The 23,395-nt window shown below is 43.8% G+C and overlaps 5 protein-coding genes across 6 annotated transcripts; 2 read left to right on the top strand and 3 right to left on the bottom strand.

Moving 5' to 3' along the window:
* Positions 1-2,032: 2,032 nt before the first annotated feature.
* On the bottom strand, positions 2,033-4,576 carry LOC6528632 (mitochondrial sodium/calcium exchanger protein). Of its 2 annotated transcripts, XM_002089638.3 has the most exons (7): positions 4,200-4,576; positions 3,649-3,974; positions 3,511-3,585; positions 2,971-3,456; positions 2,758-2,906; positions 2,461-2,695; positions 2,033-2,407 (listed from the first exon to the last, which is right to left on the bottom strand). In XM_002089638.3, exons 1-7 carry the CDS (start codon positions 4,484-4,486, stop codon positions 2,112-2,114), a joined length of 1,854 nt encoding a protein of 617 aa, XP_002089674.1. In that variant the 5' UTR covers positions 4,487-4,576; the 3' UTR covers positions 2,033-2,111. The 2 variants fall into 2 exon arrangements, with proteins under 2 accessions (XP_002089674.1, XP_015053989.1); XM_015198503.2 differs by lacking the exon at positions 2,033-2,407 and having other exon boundaries at positions 2,603-2,685.
* A 31-nt stretch (positions 4,577-4,607) lies between these two features.
* LOC6528631 (CTD nuclear envelope phosphatase 1) lies at positions 4,608-5,689 on the top strand. Its single transcript, XM_002089637.3, has one exon. It carries the CDS (start codon positions 4,743-4,745, stop codon positions 5,625-5,627), a length of 885 nt encoding a protein of 294 aa, XP_002089673.1. The 5' UTR covers positions 4,608-4,742; the 3' UTR covers positions 5,628-5,689.
* A 2,134-nt stretch (positions 5,690-7,823) lies between these two features.
* LOC6528630 (phenoloxidase-activating factor 2) lies at positions 7,824-10,022 on the bottom strand. The gene is made up of 2 exons (XM_002089636.3): positions 9,329-10,022; positions 7,824-8,759 (listed from the first exon to the last, which is right to left on the bottom strand). Exons 1-2 carry the CDS (start codon positions 9,830-9,832, stop codon positions 7,884-7,886), a joined length of 1,380 nt encoding a protein of 459 aa, XP_002089672.1. The 5' UTR covers positions 9,833-10,022; the 3' UTR covers positions 7,824-7,883.
* Positions 10,023-11,391: 1,369 nt separating this feature from the next.
* Positions 11,392-12,877, top strand: LOC6528629 (phenoloxidase-activating factor 2). The gene is made up of 2 exons (XM_002089635.4): positions 11,392-11,855; positions 11,916-12,877. Exons 1-2 carry the CDS (start codon positions 11,400-11,402, stop codon positions 12,792-12,794), a joined length of 1,335 nt encoding a protein of 444 aa, XP_002089671.1. The 5' UTR covers positions 11,392-11,399; the 3' UTR covers positions 12,795-12,877.
* Positions 12,878-14,388: 1,511 nt separating this feature from the next.
* On the bottom strand, positions 14,389-15,268 carry LOC6528628 (serine protease 1). The gene has a single exon (XM_002089634.3). The coding sequence runs from the start codon at positions 15,244-15,246 to the stop codon at positions 14,431-14,433; it is 816 nt and encodes a 271-aa protein (XP_002089670.1). The 5' UTR covers positions 15,247-15,268; the 3' UTR covers positions 14,389-14,430.
* Positions 15,269-23,395: the final 8,127 nt, after the last annotated feature.

Genomic DNA, 23,395 nt, shown 5'->3' with positions numbered 1-23,395 from the left:
AGGCAGTTTAAGAATCTCTCTAAAACTGTTAACTATATTCTTAGTTTAAACTCTAAAGTTATTCAACAAGTACAGACTACATTTTAAAATCTATACTTGCGTTGAAAAGAAGTCATGAAGAACCAGAGTTTATGCCTAAGAATTCGCTATATACATATATTGTGAATATTTTGTTGAAGTTTTCAAAGTTTATGCTGTACCGAAAAATATCTGAGCAGAATTATTTTCTAGGTACTTTGCCCAGGGTGGTATTAATATCGACTGCAGATGTAAATTCCACTTGATTCCGGCCATTATGGCAATGGCAACTGCAGCTGAAACATAACCATTGGATTTAAGTACAATTGCATAAACAAGAGCTGCTGGCTCAAGTGCAGGGAAAAAGACGAAGCGGAAGCCAACTTGCAGCTCCAGCTTCCAAGGCAAATGGCACGCAGAATTCCGGCAGCAATAAAAGCACTCAACTTCCTCCAGACTTCCCGTCTATCTGTCTATCTGTCCATCTGTCCATCCGCCCATCAGTCCGTCCGCCAGAACCTCTATCTGTGCACTTAATGTGACATGTTTTTGCAACAGCTTTGGTTTCTCCTCTCGCCACTCGAGATTCCGATTCGTATTCCGATTCACCCAGCTAGGAAGGGCTCCGTGGCCATGAGATTTGATGCATTTTGCTTGTTACCAAATTGTTTTGCATTCTCCTTCACGTTTTTACATAGACTTGCAGTCCCGAATCGAATGCAAAAACTGCAAAATGGAAGGAGAAGTCCTTTTTTCTGTGCTATTGCCTTGGTTCTGGCATGATTCGGTGTGAAAGTCATCAAATATTTAAAGCCCAAGTGCGGAATAGCACCCAGATTGCTGGAGATGGTTTATGCAAGACGGGAAATTGATTTCAAATGATGTGCCATTGGGATTGGTTTCATGCCAAATTCTAGTATTTAATTCTGGAGAAATATACTGTGCTTCTTATCAGTAGTTCTTGTTATTGTTATTGTTTAATAGATTAAATTCGACCGACAGGCCTCTGTTCGCGTGCTCATTTACTATCGCTCATGAATGAACTTATTTATAGTGCTGTGCTGTCTTATCGCCACTGACTGTTTTTATTGATGGTTATAATTTCTCTAGGATTTTGGTAACGTGTGAGTTTATGCGAGTTCATCATTTACAAATATTGTATTTGGCATTTAAAGTAACTTGTTTTTCGTATCTCCAAAAATTTTAAAGTTTTTCTCAAAGTATTTATAAGTGTCCAAGGATCCGAAAAAACCTCATAATTTATCCTAATAAACAAAAAAAGACTCTAAGAAGAAGGCAAACATATTTCACGTTGCAGTTTGCAGCTAGCTATTTCCGCTGTAAAACTTTGCGCTGCAGTTGTCAGTTGGTTAAATGGAAAATATTTCAGAGCAGCCGGGCACGTTTATTTATGGCGCGAGTACACACCATATTAAATTGCTTGGAAGAGAAGATTTATGCCTGGGAATGGTTTGCAGTCCTGGACGCCGCTAATGCTGCTAGCCATAAATTGCCGCTTAGCATTATAACTCAATTAGCCAGTGGATGGGTTGCATATACGCAAGGTAGTCCGGCAGAAACAGTTACATTTACACCTGTATTGCTGAATTGTGCAAGCACTAATTAATGTCAAGCGGCTAAGAGGAAAGCCCAGTTGCTGGCCTTGTAGTTGTCACTGTAGCCATTTCAGGTCACTTTCCGCCCATGGCTGCTAATCCACTGGCCGTGGCTGTGGACCCTAATGTGGGGGGGCTAATGAATCGGCTGCCAGGAGTCTTGCTTTCGTGTTTGCGGCTTTCCTCCAATTAGCGACGACTCACATTTGACTTAACCCTAACCCCATTGTCATCGCAGAGGTGTGAAGAGCATCAGTTTGAAGCCAACACGGCGTATACGCAATCCTAGTAACCCACAGCATTGCGTTAATTGAGCTGATATGGTGAAGATGCCCTTTGATAACTGCATTCACAGGTGAAACTGCTTTAGCATGGAAAGTATTGAAACTAAGGGAAGGTAAATGTTAGAAAACGTATATTTACATGTCAAAATAAGTACACAGAATTTGTATATTTTCATAGAAAAGTATGTTTTCCCTAGATATCGCCAAAAGCTGCCTTGATTGGCATGTCCATAGAAAACGAATGTATGACTTTCCTATGAATTAAGATAGCAAAAAGCAAGTAAATGCAGTAAAAGACGATAGAAAATATGCCCACGGAGCGTCTGGCGAAAAATCCCAGCGTCGTGGACCAGAGGAGTGTGGAAAACAGTCCGATATTTAGAAAAACGAATGCATTTAAGCCGTAATTGCCGTTTTGGTTTGCTTCCGAGACCGGGAGCCCAAATAGATTTTTGACATGCATAACAGTGCTGGCGGACATGACAATGGCTGTGGTTTCAAAGCTTATTAGGGATGCTCCAATTGGCACGCACAATGCTCACTGAAGAAGGGTCCTCCAATGGCTGAGGCGTAGGCCATTTTGGGATATCCGTGCAAGGCCATCGCCAGGTTGGCAATTAGCGGACCCAGACTTCCTGTGCAAGCCTTCACCGTGGCGCCCATAAAATCATCCTCCACTTTCAAGATGTGGCCAATAACTTCCAGCACCTTGTCTATTTCCGTGGCGCAAATGAAGATCATAAACATGGAGCCAGTCAGATTCATCACTGTAAACACCTGTGAGTTCGGAATAGGATTTACACTGAACTGATGCTGATGACAGCACCACGGTAACTCACCGAATGGTAAAATGGTGGCACATCGGTTCGGGATTGGATAAACATAAAAACCGCTATTGGCATGGTTATGGGCAGGGAATACACTGCATAAATGTATTCCTCGGTCATGGCAACGTACCACAGCGATGTGCCCCTAGAGCTTAACAAAGCTATCGGAGGAAGACTGAGTTACCATCGAATGCTCTATAGAAAAAAGCCCCTTATTGAAGTCACCTTTAATGGCCATAATGGACAAGGCCGGATTCAGCATTACTTGAATGCAATTCAGAAGCTTGTTCCAGCCATGCTTGTCCAGCTCGTAGTCCACCAGAGGTATATAGATGCTGCACAGGATCACAGCTGGAATTTGGGTCAACATAAAGGCCCGCTCGATTATGTTGGCTTTCCGCCACTGTTCACAGGTGAGTGGTTTCAGGGCTAACAAGAAGTCCTTGAAGAGTCCCCAATTCCTTCCCAGAGCTCTGTTGTGCAGCACATTTCGGGTGGCCTTCTTATCGATGCTTATGCGAACGCTGCGGCCCATTTTCAAGGTGGTGTACCTCATTTTGTTGATGTTGGGACCCGAATTGGTCCTTTCAAAGATCTCCACTTCCATGTCACGGGAGTAGATCGCCTGGTTCCTTTCCAACTCACTCAGTCGTTTTCTCTTTTCCGGAGTCATATCCCCTTCCAAAAGGGCATCGATTTGTGCATTCGTTGCTGGGAAATTACAACTCAATCTCTCTTTTAAATAAATATAACTCAGCCACTTACTCTTTAAAGCCCTCCGAATGAGGTACACATCTACGACATTCACTAATATGTAAAAAATGTATACAAGAAACATAACTAAGATTGAGGAAGGAAAACCATTAGTTACTATAATGATTGCCTCCAAAGCTATCAGCTTGCCTATGAATGACGTTTCGGGTACGTGTGCACTGGAGGCCAAAAAGTGCTGCAGAAGCATCGATCCGAAGATTAGAAACAAAATGTCCCTCACACTTTCGTAGGCGTTCATCTTGAAGGGACTCATGTAGCAGATCAGGCCTCCTGAAACCATGGACACAAAGAGGGCGGCGGCCAAACTATTGGCGAACACGGGCACATTCGCGTTCACACTGGCCAAGTTGGAGAAGAGGTCGGCGGAGCTGTTCCCAAAGGCCAGCAAGGTCACGCCCGCCACGTGCTCGTTCATACGGAGGAACCGCGATACGGCCTTCAGAGCAGGAATGTAGCTATAGGTACAACGCCATTTTAAGGTGGGATGTCAAATACTTGGATGTAAAAATATATACTCGGCTGTACTTGGAAAGAAAACAATTTACTTTGAGAGACGGAAATTCGAATATGATTTCAGAAATAAGCTAGTAACCAATTTGTATCATGAAGTGACTATTCGAAATACTTATCCAAGTACCACTCCTCATTGAATGCCTGTCTTGTACCCCAGGTGTACTTACTATTTATGGCACACATGCATCAGCAGCACAAATATCTCATAGCAGAGGGCCATGAACAATGTGAGGAAGATGACCTGCTGGAATTCGTTGACGCAGTTCAGATCGCAGGCCATGATCCTCATGTAGGGCAGCACATTGGTGCTCCTATTGCAGTCCTTGGCCTTCTCCACAAAGGCACACCGATCCGCGAAGGGAAACGAGTTGGCCGCGTAGCAGCTGACCTTGTCCCAGAAGTTATCAAACTCCGCATCGAAGGCATTGGGCACATATTTGTTCTCGGTGGCCATTGCAGTGTTTTAGTGTGTGTGAACGAAACGAAATCCTAAAAATAACTGGCACAATTATCGGGGTCTCCATTGCTCCAAAGGTCTACTATGTAAAACTGTCAATGAAAAGTCAACGGTTTCGAAAAAACACTTGCGTCTACTGACACTTCCCATTCGGCCTAATACACCAGCAAAAAAAAAAATTTACCCCAATGGCAGGCCGGGATATAATGTAAGACAGTAAGCTGAATTGAATTTGAAAGGACTAGGGTGCAAAATGGTCAGTCAGCTGCCCGCACAGTCCGCACATTTAGTCAAGCTCGCTCCATCCGGCCAGTTGGCCGTTGCCGTGGTCAGCAACCTCCAGCGATCGCGATCGAGCTCCGGGCGCCGGGGACTCGTCTCGATCCTGCTCTCCAGCGACCTGGGCACCTATATTAGACGTCTGTTGGCCCGCGTGGCAGAGAAGGCATGTGCCATTCTTCGCCCGTATCTGGGGCTTGGCTACCGGGAAGTGTCCGTGTCCCCGGACATGGCCGACAGACTGGCCGTCCTTTCACGGAAGACGCTCGTCCTGGACCTGGATGAGACTCTGGTGCACTCCTGCTACCTCGATCCGGATACCCATGACAACGTGGGTTGCAGCCAGTTGCCCGATCACGCCCAGCCGGACTATGTACTCAACGTGTCCATCGATCCGATGGTCGAGCCGATCGTGTTTCGGGTCTTCAAGCGGCCGCATGTCGATGAGTTCCTGGACTGCGTGTCCAAGTGGTACGACCTGGTGATCTACACGGCCAGCCTGGAGGTCTATGCCACCCAGGTGGTGGACCTTCTGGACGCGGGACAAGGAAGAATGTCTCGCCGCTTCTATCGCCAGCACTGCCGCGCCTCCTCGCCATTGGTCTCCAAGGACCTGTCCTTAGTCACTCCTGACATGACCGGCGTCTTAATCATCGACAACTCGCCGTACGCGTACCGAGACTTTCCCGACAACGCCGTTCCCATTAAGACCTTTATCTACGATCCCGACGATACGGAGCTCCTGAAACTGCTGCCCTTCCTCGATGCCCTGCGCTTCACCAAGGACGTTCGATCCATTCTCGGCCGGCGCGTCATCCGGCAACACGATAACCGATCTACCATTTCATCCCATCGATAGAAGAATTCTCTGTAGCCTGCATTGTTGGAAAAAATAAATAAAATGGCGTGAAATTCCTAAAACAAAAAATACTTTCTATGGTTCTAATAATTATTAGATTATTTATTAAACGCACCGTAAATAATGTTTTTGGCCACTTAAAAATTAATAATTAATAATTCAAATAATAATTCTAAAGTTAATTTCGGAATATTATATACATATACAATAAAGACTTAATTACTTATAAACATTTGTTTGTTTTAAATAAAACCAGAGCTGAGCTGCAACGTTCTGTGCTTATGCACTTTTAATTTTAATCATAAGGAATTCGAATTAGAGACTCTAATCCTTACGGGCCAGGCTAAGTGCGGGCTGTTTATCCTTTAATCAAGTCAGGCCATTCGAGACACGGATGAAAGCAGGCACATATGGGCCAACCCCAGAGCAGATGCATTTTATTGCTCATACGCCAGGTGGCCCGGCTGGCTGGCTTTTTTGCGATTTCCGTGTGTGAGCAGAAGTTCGGGGAACTCAGGCTGCATGCAAATGCGGAAGCGTAATGATGTTGCGGCTTTTTGACTTTACACGGCCACAGTGGCAGCCACAACTCTGAGCCACCTGATGCCATATCCTACCGCCTGCTGCCTGCTGCCTGCCTGCTGTTGTGGGGTGAAAGTTGCAAAAGTTTAAATTGAATTCTTAATTATTGCGCACACGAGGCTGCAATTTTAATGCACACGTTTTCGGGCCATGGCAGTCCGAAATGTTTAGATAATATTTCAGCTTTCCTGCAAATTGTCAAATGGGCACCAGAGTACCATGATAATTTTGTTTCTCTCATTTTTTTAGGGATCAAAGAGATTCATTCTGGCCCAGCGTGATTTATGTGAACGTGTGCCGGCAAATTTGATTTGTAGCTCCATAAAATGTTTCATCTGGCAGGCAGGCAAAACTAGCCGAATTCCACCAGCCACGGGCTTCGGCCGAGTCGGTTATTGAAATCCAGCAGATAGCCGGGCGCAGAAGTGGAAGCAGGAGCAGGAGGATGAGCAGGCACAGCACAGTTTCAGTGGCAGTCAACGGTGCGTATGAGCAATCAGTCAGCCAGTCAGTGACTCAGTTAGCTACCGATATCTGAATTTTTTATGCTTCGTCTAGTGTAAATTGCCGTAGGTCCAGAGCAGACTTTAAAACTATTTCCGTGGCAAATCTTAAATTGTAAAGTCTATTATTTAGCAGGCTCTTCTTAAGGTGATACAGATACATTTCTCGCTTCGAAATATTAGGAGCAGTCTTTCCATCATTAGGTATATTTTACGAACTGGCCACAGTTTGTGCTGCCCTTTTGTGTGCATTTTCTTGCGGTCTTAATTATTCCTGCTATCCCAAAGGATTTCTTGTTTGCCTTGCCTAATTTGCTTATTAGCCGGAAAATGTGGTAGCTTGCAAATTGAGAAAAAGTGACTCACTAATTAACTTTTTGCCTTGCAAATGAAGCTATGCAGCTTTTAAGCCACTGTCAAAATAAACAAACCAAAGATGTCGTTGTAATATATATGTAGTCCATTCTAATTGACTGTGAGTCACGGGAAATAGTTGATTGTTCGTTGTGGTTTTTCAACTGCTCCCCAGAGCAATTAACAATGCAAATTGATACGCCGAGGCAGCAGAGGAATAGATTCATTTCGCCCCCAAGCCGAAACCTAAGCCGCTTGGAGAACCTTCTGCAATCAGAATCTGCGGCTTAAGCTGCACATAAATCTTGCACTGAATGGCGGGAGAACTTTCACCTGCTCCGCCATTAATTTTCATTCCAATTCAACCACTCAATGTGGCTTATACGCCCGACTATTCTATGACGGCGTGGTTGTGAGGACGAATTGGGTAATTTGAAACCGTTTGGCAGTGAAGGCCATGTCTCATGTGATACAAGTAAGAAATACAATTTTACAGCGAAGATTACTTTTCCGGGGGAATCACACAGAGCAACTTTTAAAGTTATGGTATGATTGAGAAATTATGTATATAAAACCAATCTCTTACAACTATAGGTAAGATGATATGGCAATACCACAATGTTGGTTACCTCAGAGCTATCCATGTCTGCTCTGAATTTGTTATCTTTGCCTCTAACAAGAAGACAATAATGCTGAAATTCAGGTTTAGAAGGAGGACAAAATTATCAACTGCATCGTTGACAGTCTGCAACTGCAATTACAGTAATTTGAAGTAATTTTATTTGAAATTGATTTACATGCTAGCTGTGTACCTAACCTAAATGCCCTCTATCAATGGGAACCCGCTCTTCGTCACCTGCTCATCGATCCAAGTTCTCAAATAGGCCACATTCGTGTAGGCCGCGGGCACATCCTTCTCGGCACACTCGATGCCCCAGGATACGAGGCCCACCAGCTGGTAGCGATCCTTCTCCCCAGGCAAAGTGCAAAACAAGGGGGAGCCGCCGTCGCCCATGCAGGTGTCCTTGCCCTTCACGCCGCCGGCACAAATGAAGCTCGGATGGAGGCTGTAGCGGCGCCCCAGGACAGTGCGCCGCAGCAGCCGTTGGCAGGACTCGTGGTCCACCGCCGGCAGTTCGATGCGCTTTAGCAGGTTTTCCATGGTGCGGGACGTGCTGTTTCGGTGACCCCAGCCGGTGGCCAAGCAGTTGGCACTTTGCAACTGAGCCTCCATTTGGGGCGTCTCCGGCGGCGGCAGGCAGATGGGCTGGATGTGCGGCGCCACATGGAATGGCCGCTCCAGCACCACCAGAGCGATGTCGTTGTATAAGGTAAGGTTGTTGAAGTTCTCGTGGCGATGCAACTCGCTGATAGCCCGCATCTGGTAGGGGTGCAGCTCTGTCTGGCTGTTGAGGTCCCATTCACCAGCGCGAACCAGCAGCGAGTCCTCATTTTGGTTGATCACGTTGTGGGCACTGGTCAGCACCAGTTGCGGGTGGATGAGTGTGCCGCCGCAGACGAAGTTGCCCTCCATGTCCATTAGCGCCACTGCCCAGGGGAACTCGGCGAAGACGGACTCGCCATTGTTGTACCCATCCAGCTGGTAGTAGAGCCCCTTCGGATTGCTAAAGCCGCAGCCCTTCGAAATAAAATCCTTGACGCTACGTTGGATGGGATTGCGACCCTCCTCAATCTGAAAAAATTTATATTTTCGCGTTAATGGAAAAATGTCGAACTGAAGTCTGTAAAACTGAAAGACAGTCAGTTGCTTTAGAGCCAATTAAGTTTAATTGAAATTTGCAGCGAAACAGCGAACTGCAGAGCAAGTCAAAAACTGTGCCAATTCGAAAAAAAAAATTGTTCTGGAAACTAACTTTAGATTATTTTATGATTAAAAAAAAAACACGACAATCTTTAGATTATACATATATAAAAAACTTTGCCTCGTTGAATATATTTTTTCCCATTACCGAATATTGTATCCGTATTAATCAGTGTAACCAATAAACCCTCCAGAATAAAGCCTGATTTTAATGATCAAATATGAGTCAAATATAGCATCAAACTGTAGATAAGTCCAGCATTTCTATAGCACAATCGCAAGCTATTATTATGAATTGCGACTGGGAATTGTACTGTATTCCGGACGTGACCTTACTTTCCACTATAATCACATATCAATAAGCTTTCATTTCCAAACTCACACTAACAAATAAAACAATGTCAAATGATTTTAATAGAAGATCTGCTATAACATCTCACCTGGTCGTCCAGCGGACAGCACTCCTCCACGACACGACAGCCGAAGTTGCTGTCCTCATTTATGCGCGGCTTGATGATGTACCGGCCATCCTCGTTGACCACTCCGGTGGAGCAGAGGTGGCGTGGGACACACTCCCGCTGGATGCCGCAGCTTTTGTAGCCCGGGTCGTCCTCCTTGGCTCCCACGGGGTTTGGTTTCGCTGCGACTTCTAGGGACGTATCCGAGGAGAGCCAGGGATTTCCCCGTCGCTGATTCCGGTACTCAACTTCGGCCTGATAGGCCTCGAAGTTCTCCAACTGCTCCTTCTCGCAGCACACCAAGTCGCGCCCGCAGCTGTTGTCCAGTATGCGCTTGACCAGCTTCCCCTTGCCGGAATCATCCGTCTCGTCGCACTTCTTCTTGCTAACGCAGACCTCGTGGCTACCGCAGGTGCGGATCGAGAGGCCCGCCGGTGCGAGGGAAATCAGTGCCAGACTGATCAGCAACACCTGCTCCACATTCATGGCGACGATTAGAATTGTTGTGGGAAAAACCGCACTCGTGCGCTCAGCTCAACTCAGCCAAACACTAAACAGCAGCACACACAATTGTTGAGAATTTGTTTGAAATACGAAAAACCCCTACGATTACAGCCAAATCAATGCGCAATTCACTTTGTATTACTTTCAAGAGCCGCGACTTGTTTTCGACTGACTCTGCCTGGCACCGATTGGCGATGTTATGGGAGAGAGACTCTGATCCCGGAGATTATTAAATTCACTTAATAGCTCCCAATCGTATTCGCTCAACAAATTCACTTCTCTTCCGATCGATCGGCACTTTACTTCTCAGAATCTGGAAAGCCGGTTCTAACTATATATATCTTGCACTCAACTATAGGCGATCAGTCGTCTTTGTGAAACGTATGCTATAGGGTTGCCTTCGGTGATGTCTTTATCTTTATCTTAAAATACGAATACGAGGAGTAATGTGTTTATGTATACTTCATATGTTTTTAAAAGGCCATTAGACTTAACTCTATGTGTAAATGTAGATATGAAGGGAAAAAACTCAATATCAATGGATTATCCTGAAAAAATCAAAAATGTTTTAGGGTAACTGTTGATGTTCATTTAAAAAAAATATTGATAAATTGAACAGAGGAAAAAGTTGTTTCTAGAGAGTAGTAAGAAATACGTATTTAAAATCACAACGATTTTCGCATTTCTTCAGTGCATCTGAATGATCCTTTTACAGGATCAAGAAGGAATGAATCAGTCACAGGATAGGGATGGAAAAAGCCAGACCTGTTTACTCTTTCTATAAGCCTAGCTCTCTTACGTTCTCTTCCGAGCTGAGATTCCTAGAATCTTGCAAGCAAGTTCTATAAAGGCTTTGATTTCCACTCTAGTCGATCAGTCGACATCGCGAGTCGGTAGCTACGAGATTGTTTCCAATCGGAGTTGTCTTTACATTCAACTGGACTAGCACATAGGTATATATTGTCAGTATATACGCCTACATATCCGCATACTTGAGCTGTAGCGAATACTACGCATATCGACGAGGGCAACCATTGATAATAAAACTATTACAATAAATTGCAGTCAAACGTATAGTGCTGATTTACATATATTTAAAGACTTTATTGCAGTTCCGTTTAAAGACATTGATATGAAGTGTTTGTGTAAACTAGAATTTTATTCATAGTTAGTTGGAATTGCATGATTATGCCATTATTGTAGTGGACAGCATTTTTCAGTGGACATTATATGTGCAAAATAAACACAAGCTGCGAGTTATGTTAGTGCATATTAAATACTACAATTCTGTAGCTCTATAATTGATCATATATGAAGTACTAGTGCAATGGGCTTATTATTTGTGATTTTTAAAGATAAAATAAAGATAATTTAAGTACGAGGTCTATGCTCCCATGATTGATTTGTTTTTGAGATTTAATCGCGAGTGCACAAGTTTTCAATGCAATGATGCCGATAACCCCAATTGTGCATTATTTGAGATTAAGGCTCTACTTATCTCTAGTGTTCTCCCACGTATTCTCGCTCTCACATTTTCCCAGCAACCAACATGAGCTGGCTGATCTCAGCGGGGTTCCTCCTGCTGTCGCTTTGTGCCTTCTCGGACGCCCAGGACACGGTGTCAGCGATGTGCCACCTGGACGAACTGTGCACCTCGGTGAAGCGTTGCGACGTCTCGGACGATTCCGGTCGGACGGGAATCAGGCCACGCAGCTCCCGCTTCTGCGGCAACCAAAGGGTCTGCTGCGAGACGGCCCAGCTGGAGAGCTACGACAGAGCGCAGTCTGAGAGGACCAGAAACGCGCCCTCTGCGATTCGAGACAAGGTATCTAGTGTTCTGGAGCCGCCGCCGAACGAGAGCTGCGGCTATAATATGGAGTGTGTGCCCAGGAGACTGTGCCGCGACAACGTCATCAACGACTCCGGGGTCAGCCTGATCAATCCGAGGATCAGCACGATTCAGTGCAGCAAGTCCTTGTACCGCTGTTGCGCCGTGGATCAAAAGGTCAGCCCATGAACATTCGTATCCATATCTATGCATGGTGACATACTGAATATTTTCCAGGTGGATGATAGCCAGAGTCCCTACGTGGCGAAGCAGGCGAACTTTATATACAAGAACTGTGGCTATAGCAATCCAAAAGGTCTGATCCCCGACAACGACAAGTTCCCCTACGCAGAGGACGTCTCTATATTCGGAGAGTTTCCCTGGATGGTGGGCATCTTCACAGGCCGCCAAGAGTTTCTGTGCGGCGGCACTCTCATCCATCCGCGGCTGGTAGTTACTACTTCGCACAACCTAGTCAACGAGACGGTGGACACCTTGGTGGCTAGAGCTGGCGACTGGGACCTAAACAGCCTGAACGAGCCGTATCCGCACCAGGGCAGCCGCATTAAGGAAATCATCATGCACTCCGAATTCAATCCGGACTCGTTGTACAACGACATAGCACTGTTGCTCCTGGACGAACCCATCCGTCTGGCTCCGCACATCCAGCCTCTGTGCCTGCCGCCTCCGGAATCTCCGGAGTTGGTCAAGCGGCTGCTCTCGGTCACCTGTTACGCCACTGGTTGGGGCTCCAAGGAGGCGGGCAGCGACAAGCTGGAGCATGTGCTCAAGCGGATTAACCTGCCACTGGTGGAGCGGGAAGAGTGTCAGGCGAAGCTGCGGAACACACGACTCGAGGCTCGCTTCCGTCTACGACCGAGCTTCATCTGCGCCGGCGGAGATCCTGGCAAGGACACCTGCAAGGGCGACGGCGGCTCACCGCTCTTCTGCCAAATGCCTGGCGAAATGGATCGGTATCAGCTGGTGGGCATCGTGTCCTGGGGCGTCGAGTGCGCCGTGGAAGATATCCCAGCCGTATACGTCAACGTTCCCTATCTGCGCGACTGGATTGACGAGAAGATCAGAGGGCTGGGAATCGTGCTTCAGGCGCAGTAAGCTCAAGCCCCACGGTGCTGAGAAATAAGGTCGTTTTATAATTTCGAAATTAACCAAATAAAAACCAAACTTGATGTGTGTAAGTCACCGGTCAGCATATATACATATTTAAGCACGGCTATTTCAGACACTTTGGGGAGAACGCGATCAGTTTTTTTATTCACTTTACTAGTAAAGTCGATCTGGCCATAACCGTCTGTCCGTATGATCGTCAAGATTCAGATTCTTAGATATCAAGTGACGCACGTTTGTTTTAAATGATTGAAGTGTCCAAAACTGTCACGACCATAATTTGAGTAATGTTTTGATTTATTATTAGTTTCTTGGCAAGCTCAAGCAATTTGCTATGTTTTTTTTAATTTTAGTTTTCCATTGATATAAAGAAAACATTTTGGCCCACCCAGTATAACATATTTGTATTTCAGTGAATTAAATTAGTATTTCGTTCTCCTTGCTAAAGTATGCGATTGTTGCTCCTCAGGGCAATAACCCTCTGCCTGATGAAATTTTTCAAGCTCGTATCATTTACAAACATTATCTGCCATCGTCGGTCTTCTATATCCGCTATTTATCCCTGCCAGCTTGAACTTAAACGACGGGATAGTTTTCCATCCAGGCACTTAGCTCGAACGTACCTCCAAGTCACTGGATTTATTGCAATCCTTGAACAAAGGAGCGCGGCACTGGAAAGTTCGAGCCAAGGAGCACAGCGTCTGCATGCCAGCAGCTTATAAATAGTGGAGCCATGGCAGATGGCTATGTGGATTACCCCCCATTTGACACCCCATCTGCCGCGCTCCACTCTTCCATCGCGGCCATGGAACCAAATTAACCAGGAAGCGACTCATGAAATGGGAAGAAAGAGAAACAACGCCCTAAATCGCCAAAAATTGAGAAATTACATGCTGGGCCGAGCAAACGGCGATATAGCGAATTGATTTCGGGCAGCCTGCTGTTCCGGCAAGATCCTTCCTCCTCTCCACATCCGGGCACTCGATTCCCCAGCCAGGAGCAGGTCCACAAACTCATTTCTCAAGTAAATTGTTTAAACGGTTTTTGTTTTGTTTTAAGTTCTCGTAATTTATTAGGCACTTTTACGGCCCTCGCGCTCTGTATTAATTTTGTTATTTTCAAAAGTAGGTATTGCAATTGGCCACGAAGCTCTGCAGTTTCTGTGGCCTATATATCTTTGGTTTTAATAAAACAGTCTTTGTAAAATATATAAACACAGAACCGGCTTTTAAATGCAGAACTCTAAAAAACACCAGCACTGATTATCTTAAACGTAAATAACAAATTCAAAGATAGGAGTCTTGTTTATTGATAAGATATTGTTAGTTGGATCCCACCTGAGGCGATGTTTTCAAATGCCTTCAATGCCTTATAATTTAAAGCCAATATAATTATAATAATGGTCACTCACTTTACTTTCACTACTTAGGGCCAACTTAGCGCTGCTTATCGGTTAGAACTACTCAAGTACTGATTTCCTATTCTGTGATCGGAACATACTTATGTAACTTCCTACTCCAATTAATAAGACCACTCCTTATACCGTCTGTGCAAATAGAAAATATGAACACTTTGGTCGAGATTTGGTCGGTTTTTATATGATTGCTTTATTGAATTAAAGTTCTTAGTATGAAATGCCGGTGTGGTCGCGGATCCAGTCCAGGTATCCGGTGACGCGAGTGAATCCGGCGGGGCGGCCGGCGGTGCAGCCCTCTCCGCTGCCGAAGGATACGATGCCCACGATGCGGTTGGTATCGTGCAGGACCAGGGGACCGCCGGAGTCACCGCTGCAGGAGGACCTGCCGCCGTCGGTGTTGATGCAGATGGTGTTGTCGGTGACGTAGTTGCCACCGTAGTAGTTGCGGCAGTCGTTGTTGTCCGCGATCTGGACATCCACGCTGTTCAGGTAGTTGGACATGCCGCTGTTGTTGTCGGTCAGACCCCAGCCAGAGGCCACTGCCCACCAGCCGGAGAAGCTGTTGTAGCGATCGTTGTAGCTGGGCAGCTCCACCTTGTTGACCAAGTGCCAGAAGTCCACGTGGGGGATGCGGATCAGGGCGATGTCGTTGTTCAGGAAGTCGTTCCAGTCGGGATGCTGGATCATGTCGCTGCGGCTCACCCAGTGGGTGTACTGCGCCTCGTGGCGGAAGCTGGCACCGAAGTAGATGAGCACATGGTTTGCGCTGTTCGTGCAGTGGGCTGCGGTCAGGACCCAGGTGTGGTCAATGATGGAACCGCCGCACCAGTAGCCGCCATCGTTGAAGCTCAGCCCCACAATGTAGGGGATCTTGCCCTCGTAGGCCGGGTATCCATTGGTAATGCGACCCTCGATCTTGCCGGCGCGGGCCATGTCCTTCACTGGCACAGCCTTGGCGGGCCCGGAGGGCATCACTCCTGCAGAGGCGACAGCCAGACAGGCTAGAAAAACAAAGGTCTTCATGTTGGTCAACGAACAACTGGCCAACGACGGCCCAAACAACCTTTTTAAATGTCGACCTTATCGGTATCCTTATCAGCGAAAGTATCGCAGTCATAAATTTAGGTTATTTTGAATTTTATAGAAACTCTAAGAAGGATAAGATAGGCAATCGGAAGAGTTTCGAGATTAATAAATCATCCTTTGGCGGCGAAAGAATATTAACACCCCTGGGTGTTTTTGGTATCAAACTTATGAGAGGCTCTGTAAAATGCTTTTAGCGTAAAATCAGAAATGGCCTCATAGACCCAATGTAGAACTAGCCATAAATAAATAGAATAATTTTCAGTTCAACCCGTATGGAGGATATACTTTTCTGCAAAAAGACAAATTACAAGCAAACTCTGAAGCCGCCATGATATTTTAAGCCCTTCAGAGTTGGTACCCAAATGTATTAAAATGACAAAATAATAAAAGTGCACTTATAACTGTAGAATGTTCGTTTTCCCTCATCAAAGAGAAGCCCTGATACCTTCGACTAGGGCTTTGGTCATTTACTTGTGCTGGCTGAGATCAATTTACGCTTGATTAGCTTTCCTTCCGCAAGCCGGGCACAATCAAATATTTGCCGAATTGATAATCATTTAATTATAGCAAAGCATAATGCAAAATGCAACTGCTAACAGCAAATGCATTTCGATGGGCAGATGGAAAGGGCTGTGTTCGTGTTTGAGCGATTGTGTTGCTTTGTGTGTTTGCAATTATAATGGCCCTGGCCGCAATTGTGTTGCATACTTTGAGGCACAGTTCCTTGCCATCTGTCTGTCCCTTTGTCCCCGACCTCTCCGACCCATCAAATTACAAATGATGTAGTGCCCAGGGGAAAATGGAGCGGACGGGACCGCCGGAATGGACGGAATGGACGGATGAGCGTTGCAGCCTTGTGGCCAGTGAACGGAAATAGAAACAGCTGCAAATGGCAGTTAGCTAGTTGCCTGCCACATATATGTATATGTACGTATGTGCATATATGAGCGTTATGCATACAGGTCATTCCAATGTGGGAGAAAAAGCATCCACTAATGTCCCAGGCACGCGCCCACACTCGGCGGCATGAACAATTGACACTGGCTAATTGCCGTGGAAGGTCCGCTAAACGCACCCATAATCGTGTTATTCAGATACCCTGTTCAGGAAGAGCCGTATGTGGAAGCAGGAAACTGAAACAAAGGCTTCAGCCCCCGGAAGGCAGAGCGGGGTAATTGGGAAGGGAAGTTCCAAGTTATTCAATTAATGGTATTAGAGTCACAAAGCTACCTCGTGATCATTATTATGCCGCCTTCTGGTGTTACATTTTTGAATACTAATTTTCTTCAACATGTTAAATTTCCTTTGAGATCACACATTGATTGCCAAAAAAAAAAGAAATTCTTCGCAACTTTTGGTCCTAGACATGCATACAGTATACGTTTACTTATAGTTTCTATTGATTAACCTACAGAAACTTTGAATAACGAAAGTTCCAGTTATGAAAAACCAACCGTAGTTGTTCTCGTGATACATTATAAACTCGCCATCTAACGTCATAGTTATAACTGTACTAGAAGGCCTAAATTAAAAAGGCATAAATCAACGATAATGGCTTTGAGCCATCTAAAGATCAGACCAAAAGGTACTCCATTAGTCCATTAATTAACCATCCCACTCGGCCGCAAGAATGTTGTCGTGCTAATTAACAGACCGAGAATAAATTACGTGCGTGCACATTTGCACATTTGCAAAAATCCGAAGTGTGTGAGTGCCATGACCGGAGGGACTGGGACTGGGACTGGGACTGTGCGGTTGGAAACAATTAAATGCATGCCCACTCGGCGGTCCACACTGCGTATACGCAACACAGAGCCTGCAAAATTAGCCGGGCATAGCTGCACTCTGGGTCCCATTCGGATTCACATTCGGCCATTGCGTTTCGTGCGATATGTTGTCAGCGTTTTAGACAATTTGTTATGCAAATTGCTTATTAACTTTATGACCGGCACGCCAGCCCCACTTGGCATCCCAAAACATTTTGAATTGTCAATTAGTTGTGGCGGTCAGAATACTCCAATCCCCAAAACCCACCTGCCAAAAGCAGACAGCTTCTAAATGCAATTTCTAGCATTATTTAAACACCGAAGTGTGCCGTTTTATGCCATTTTATGGCCACCTGCCTGCCTGCCACGGACTGCCATTGAATGGACATTAAATTGCCCTGGCTTCGATTTTAATTTATGTCCTGTAGAGTCGCTGCTCCTGCTAATGACATTGGCTCTCTATCGATAGTGGCCTTTAACTTAATTGAAAATTTTCATTTTGTTCCTGCCAAATGGCGGTGAGCTGATATTTATAGCTTTCGCTGGGAACAGGCCAAATACCGGGCGACCCCTCAACTCGACCTGGCTTTTCCGGCATGATTTGTGTAGTATCACTTTAATGATGTTTTCCATTGTTCAGAAAATGTAATTTTCTTTTTAAGGTTAAACATTTTTAACTGTTAGCTGGTTAAACGTCACAACATTATGTAAATTGTTTTGACCATTTTAAAAGGAAATTACCTTAATCTATATTTCTACCAGTTACTGAAAAACGTAAATTAGTTTAAAAGTATGTAAAAAGCTTCTTTTACTTTCCATTTCCGACTTTATAATGTATGTATATTCTTGATCCCAAAAACTATAAAAGTTTCAAGAAAAATTTCAAGAGACAGATGCAGCGCCCACACTTTTGATATATTTTGATATTTTTCAGTTTTGTATTGGTCTTGTAAATTATTACTGTTTGTTAACTGTGGCACGCCAACCGCCAATACCGCCATGCCCACTTTTGAATTTTTAATTATTTATATATTTTTTTAATTTTATTATTTAGCTTATTTCTATCGATAATCCAAATAGAATGTTGAACTTTCTCAATGGCACTCCCACTAGCTGAGTAACGGGTATCTGATAGCCTAAGATCTTGACTAAATTCTCTCCTTTTATTTTTGTTGATCTAATTAAAAATAAGTAAAGCTTAGGGAAAAAGAATAGGGCAACCTAAAAAATTATTTTAAATCTTAAAACATGTTTTTAAACCCTTGCAGTGTGTATATTAATTTCAATCACAAGTTTGCAACTTAATAAAGGTGACATTTGCGATCATATATATATATAAATTCATAATCAATTCTTTCTACTTATTCGTTTTCCAAATGCAGATAGTAGAAACGTCAGAACGCTTCGGATCGGATACCTATGTCATAATAATAATCGAAAAATAAATGGATGAAAATGTGACTTATTTGCTTTTGATAAGGTGACGGATTTACTCTTAGCTGTTTTTATATTTCTTGGTCTTTCCTTTTCCAAAACATCGTCCTCCCTAGTTTCTCTGACTGCAATCTACAGGAACTTGAGATGCACATAGTTTTCTTCCCTGAAAGTCCGAAATTGGGCAGTTAGTTGAAATGTTCCGGCATTAGCGCACATAAGTATGCAACAGAAAGCAACTACAAAGTGGCACAAGCCCTAAATAGTTTCGGCTATCTCCTGCCATCCTTTCTCTTTATTGGCGATGGTGCACTTGGCCACATTTGCAGGTCCTGTTCCCCTCTGGCTGTTGTTTGTGAGTCCTGGGTCCTGCGCCGCGCTCCTTTAGCGCAATTGTGTCTCGGACATGAATTACGTTCACCGACAATTAATTTCAAGTGAAAATGTGCTAAAACTTTTAATTGGGCAGCCAAGTGGCTGGCAGGCGAAAGCTGAAGGATGCGGACCGGTACTGTAAGCAAACGTGGCAGCCATAAAAATGTCGACAACATGCCCGGAAAATGTTTCACTTCACCAATCCCGCTGCAGGTGTCCTTAAACGTTAACTCTTAAAGCTCGAAGACCCAGCGGACAACTACCAAACCAAGGCATAGTACCGAAATATAAACAAAGACAATTAATATATTTTCTTGTCAACACCAATAAGGCTTTTAAATATACTTAAAAACTTAACTTAAACTAAAGAAATTGGCATATTCAATGAAAAAACAAAAGAAATAAAACAAACAGGATAAAATTTTTAATGGAACATTAAACAAGACGTAACGTCAGCTCGACGTGTTACTTTTTTTCTATTTACGCATGTGAGCACTTTCGCTGCTTGGGTAATCAAAACAGACTGACTCCACTTGCGGCAGACATATGCGAGAAGACAGGCAGCTAATTATGTCAATTAAACGCTTGTGCCCGACATTTGCCGCTCATTGTCGGTGACACTTGGCCAACTCACAATGACGAACGTGGATCACTGCATGTCAAAAGGATGAAATAACTGGAGTGACACACAGGACAAAAATATTGAATGCATTTTTCAAACCCAAAGCCAACCATTTTTGTATGATTTAATCTTCGTTTTATCTTAACATGAATGGCAGCAACCAAAGCGATGTCATCGAGCTTTAAGTGTTATATATGTATGAGATACATTACTTATGCAATTTGATAAAATAACCCTCCATTTTCCCTGTGCACTTGCTTTTCCATATGATGACACACCAGAGAGTGACGTGGGAATGACGTCTGCACATGTGAATGTGTAACTGCCTGTGAAGGACATAATATGCAAATAAGTTTCGAACAACAGTCAGTTCAGTTCAGTTCGGTTCAGTTCAGTCGACTCCATCACAATCACAATGGAATGGTGGAAAAGAAATAGATGGACTAAATGGGTCAGGGTCGAATAGGTTTTACGTGGAAAACAATGACTACTCAAGCATTAAGTAGACCAATTCGCTCGACCAAAAATTCCAGATGCAGACAAATACGAATACACCGGTGAAGTTGATAGCTGCAAAAACCAACTCACGTACAAACGTTGTACTAGTTATTTGAACAAAACAAGCACACACACACACTAAGACCTCAACCCAAAATGTGCACTTTTCCCAATGGCAATAGAAAAGCCCGAAAAAGAAAACAATACTGGTAGAGAGGAAAAGTGAGGAGCCAGCACAGGTACAAATCTATAGAAACAACAAATAGCATGCACCCGACTCTCGTAACCATAACAATTCAATCAAATGTTCGCCCAGTTCGTCCATGGACATCTTCGAATGGAAACAAACACAAAGCCGGTGAGTAGGTTGTGTTGAGGTGGTGCGATATGTTTTGATTTAAATTAGTTGCAGTTTCAGAGACATCTAGAGCTTTTCCTCCAGAGAAAAACCCGCTCTGTGCGGCTGCGCAGTATCTAGTGTCCTAACTTTACCGCTTGTTATCTGAAAGAGCAAGAGAGAAATGCAGTACAGATGAACTGGATAAGAGGGGAAATTGTGCGATGTTTTCCCCACTTGTATAGGTGCAACTAAATTGAATAACTTTAAATAATAATAATTTATATAATACCAATTACTTTACATAACTATACTATTTTAAAATTACCCTATCACAAAATGTTCACAAAATCAGTTCTGAGTTTAAGATCATTTACCCGTTATTCAGCTAGTATGAGTGCAAAGGAGAAATTTTAAAATTCTTTTGGCATATCCATAGACAATGGATGGATAGACCATGGATGACAGAATTGAAACCACGTATTTTTCAAAAGGGTTTCATTTTAAGCGGATTTTGGGCATGACAATTTTCCAAAAGCACAGCGTTCATACAGACAGGCCAACGGACGAAAAATAATAAACTTTTAAATAAATCTTCCAATTCAAACATTATTTGGCATTCATATTATAGAGGTATAGGATGAATATTCTGAGTATTAACAAGAGAGAACGCTATAGTCGAGTTCCCCGACTATCTGATACCCGTTACTCAGCTAGTGTAAGTGCGAAGGACAGTTTTTGGCGGTTTGTGGGCGTTAGAGTGGGCGTGGCCAAAAGTTTTTTGGCAAATAGATAGAAATTTACAAGACTAATACAAAAATGAAAAAATATCAAAACATTTTTCAAAAGTGTGGGCGTGGCAGCTTTGGGCGGTTTGTGGGCGTTAGAGTGGGCGTGGCCAAAAGTTTTTTAGCAAATAGATAGAAATTTACAAGACTAATACAAATATGAAAAAATATCGAAACATTTTTCAAAAGTGTGGGCGTGGCAGCTTTGGGCGGTTTGTGGGCGTTAGAGTGGGCGTGGCAAAAAGTTTTTTTGCAAATCGATAGAAATTTACAAGACCAATACAAAAATGAAAAAATATTAAAACATTTTTCAAAAATGTGGGCGTGGCAGTTTTGGGCGGTTTGTGGGCGTTAGAGTGGGCGTGGCAACCTGAATCGACAAACTTGCGCTGCGTCTATGTCCCTGGAGTCTGTATACTTAATCTCAACTTTCTAGCTTTTGTAGTTCCTGAGATCTCGACGTTCATACGGACAGACGGACAGACGGACAGACGGACAGACGGACAGACGGACAGACAGACGGACGGACAGACGGACATGGCCAGATCGACTCGGCTACTGATCCTGATCAAGAATATATATACTTTATATGGTCGGAAACGCTTCCTTCTGCCTGTTACATACTTTTCAACGAATCTAGTATACCCTTTTACTCTACGAGTAACGGGTATAAAAATAAATATTTAAAGACTCGATACTGTGTTAACGAATTTAAGAGAAAAATGAAACGTTTCAAGCATTTTCTAACAGAAAATTCATTATCATTTTTCCACCCTGCTGTTGTGCGTTGAAATAGTCATGCACTTCGTAACGGCATATTAATGCACTGGCTCATAGAGAAAGTTGTTCAATTCTATGAACTTGCAACACGTGCGGCATTTTGTTGTCTTTCAAGCAGCTATGTATATAGTGGTAGTGATGCTTATCAAATGGCTGTAGTTGCTGAAAACGGGGAGTACCATGGACCATTCCGCCGGCGGAAAGCGTGTGCATTTTCACAGCCGCTTGAACTTGCCAACATTCGCAAAATGTGCAACACGGCGTAAAGAAATCTTGTTAAGCGCAGCAGTTGGCTTTCGAGGAGGCATCCGACTTGTCATAAAAACTTTGCTTGCATCTACGCACGCTGATGCACATTTAATTAAATGTGTTCAAATACGCAGATTTTAAGTTCCAGCGCGATATATTGTTAGGCAATTAGCTCCAAAAAATAAATACAATATGCATTCAAGTGATAAATGCCATTTGAAAGTTTAATTGAATTGTAATGCATTTATGTGTACATATAAAATAGAGTTGCGTAGGATTCCTAAAGCGTTTAAAGCCGAGAATAAAATGTCGTGTATCTCGACAACTAATGAATGCATTTAATGCATCAATTGCAAATACTATAATGCGCGTTCAATGCCAATGAAAGTAACTGGCATACTCTCTACGGGGAAAGTCAAGAGACAACTTTCACTTGGAAGGACACGGGAACACGCCCACTGACACGGACGGGCTGTCAATCCCAGTCTATCAGCCACAGTTCGCTGAAGCGCAAAGCGGAAATCAGACGCCATATGAGAAGGACGTGTTCGACAAGGCTCGGGCGGAAATGGAAAGCCGGGCAAAAGTATTGAGATTACAGCATTGGCTAGATAAATATTCAAGCAAATATGCCTTTCTGTTGCTTCAGGCCAATAAAACGCAGTCAGTGCACTGTGCACAGTCCATTGTTCGCATCTCATTCGAAACAGAGATGTAACCCAAGTCCGTTGAGGGAACATCACAATCGATTTCGAATTTGCAGTAAAAATGCAAATGCCAGATATGGAGAATGTGTCATGAGAGGTCAGAGCCCCTCCCCGATGCAAATTCCCATTTGACTAAGTTTCATTTTGTCGAATGCATCAAACAGAGAAGCCACAGTCACGCAATCCACCGAAATGACACAGCTCCAGTTCTTGTAGATATAGATGCATCTGCAGTTGCATTTCAGTTGCAGATTCGCATAAATATGTATTTCGGGTGCTGTTTCTGAATCCGTGTCTGATTTTGCTTAGCTTGAATGTGCTTAACATTTTGGTCTGTTCAATGCATCTTCTGTAAGCTTGTACCTCTGATTTATTTCAGCAGTACAATCTGATTGTAAATTAGGTAATTATAGTTATCTGGTACGATAGTTCCCTTTAAACTACTTGTGTCGGTAATAATTATTGATTTAAAACTATCTTAATCAAATCACAATAAATCATTTTTAAATCAACAAATAATTAAACAAACA

Source organism: Drosophila yakuba, chromosome 2L (genome assembly GCF_016746365.2).
Source record: "Drosophila yakuba strain Tai18E2 chromosome 2L, Prin_Dyak_Tai18E2_2.1, whole genome shotgun sequence".
Lineage (NCBI taxonomy): Eukaryota > Metazoa > Arthropoda > Insecta > Diptera > Drosophilidae > Drosophila > Drosophila yakuba.
Note: the sequence above shows the minus strand (reverse complement) of the source record. Positions and strands in the feature narration are given on the sequence as shown.

Bases quoted from the DNA above. Each gene is read 5' to 3' on its own strand.
- LOC6528632 (XM_002089638.3), bottom strand. From the start codon at position 4,486: ATGGCCACCGAGAACAAATATGTGCCCAATGCCTTCGATGCGGAGTTT. The intron at 3,586-3,648 runs GCAAGCTGATAG...CCTCAATCTTAG, and splicing joins ACCCGAAACGTCATTCATAG to TTATGTTTCTTGTATACATT. The intron at 2,408-2,460 runs GTGAGCATTGTG...TTGAAACCACAG, and splicing joins CATTGGAGGACCCTTCTTCA to CCATTGTCATGTCCGCCAGC.
- LOC6528631 (XM_002089637.3), top strand. From the start codon at position 4,743: ATGGTCAGTCAGCTGCCCGCACAGTCCGCACATTTAGTCAAGCTCGCT.
- LOC6528630 (XM_002089636.3), bottom strand. From the start codon at position 9,832: ATGAATGTGGAGCAGGTGTTGCTGATCAGTCTGGCACTGATTTCCCTC. The intron at 8,760-9,328 runs GTGAGATGTTAT...AAATTTTTTCAG, and splicing joins GCTGTCCGCTGGACGACCAG to ATTGAGGAGGGTCGCAATCC.
- LOC6528629 (XM_002089635.4), top strand. From the start codon at position 11,400: ATGAGCTGGCTGATCTCAGCGGGGTTCCTCCTGCTGTCGCTTTGTGCC. The intron at 11,856-11,915 runs GTCAGCCCATGA...AATATTTTCCAG, and splicing joins GTTGCGCCGTGGATCAAAAG to GTGGATGATAGCCAGAGTCC.
- LOC6528628 (XM_002089634.3), bottom strand. From the start codon at position 15,246: ATGAAGACCTTTGTTTTTCTAGCCTGTCTGGCTGTCGCCTCTGCAGGA.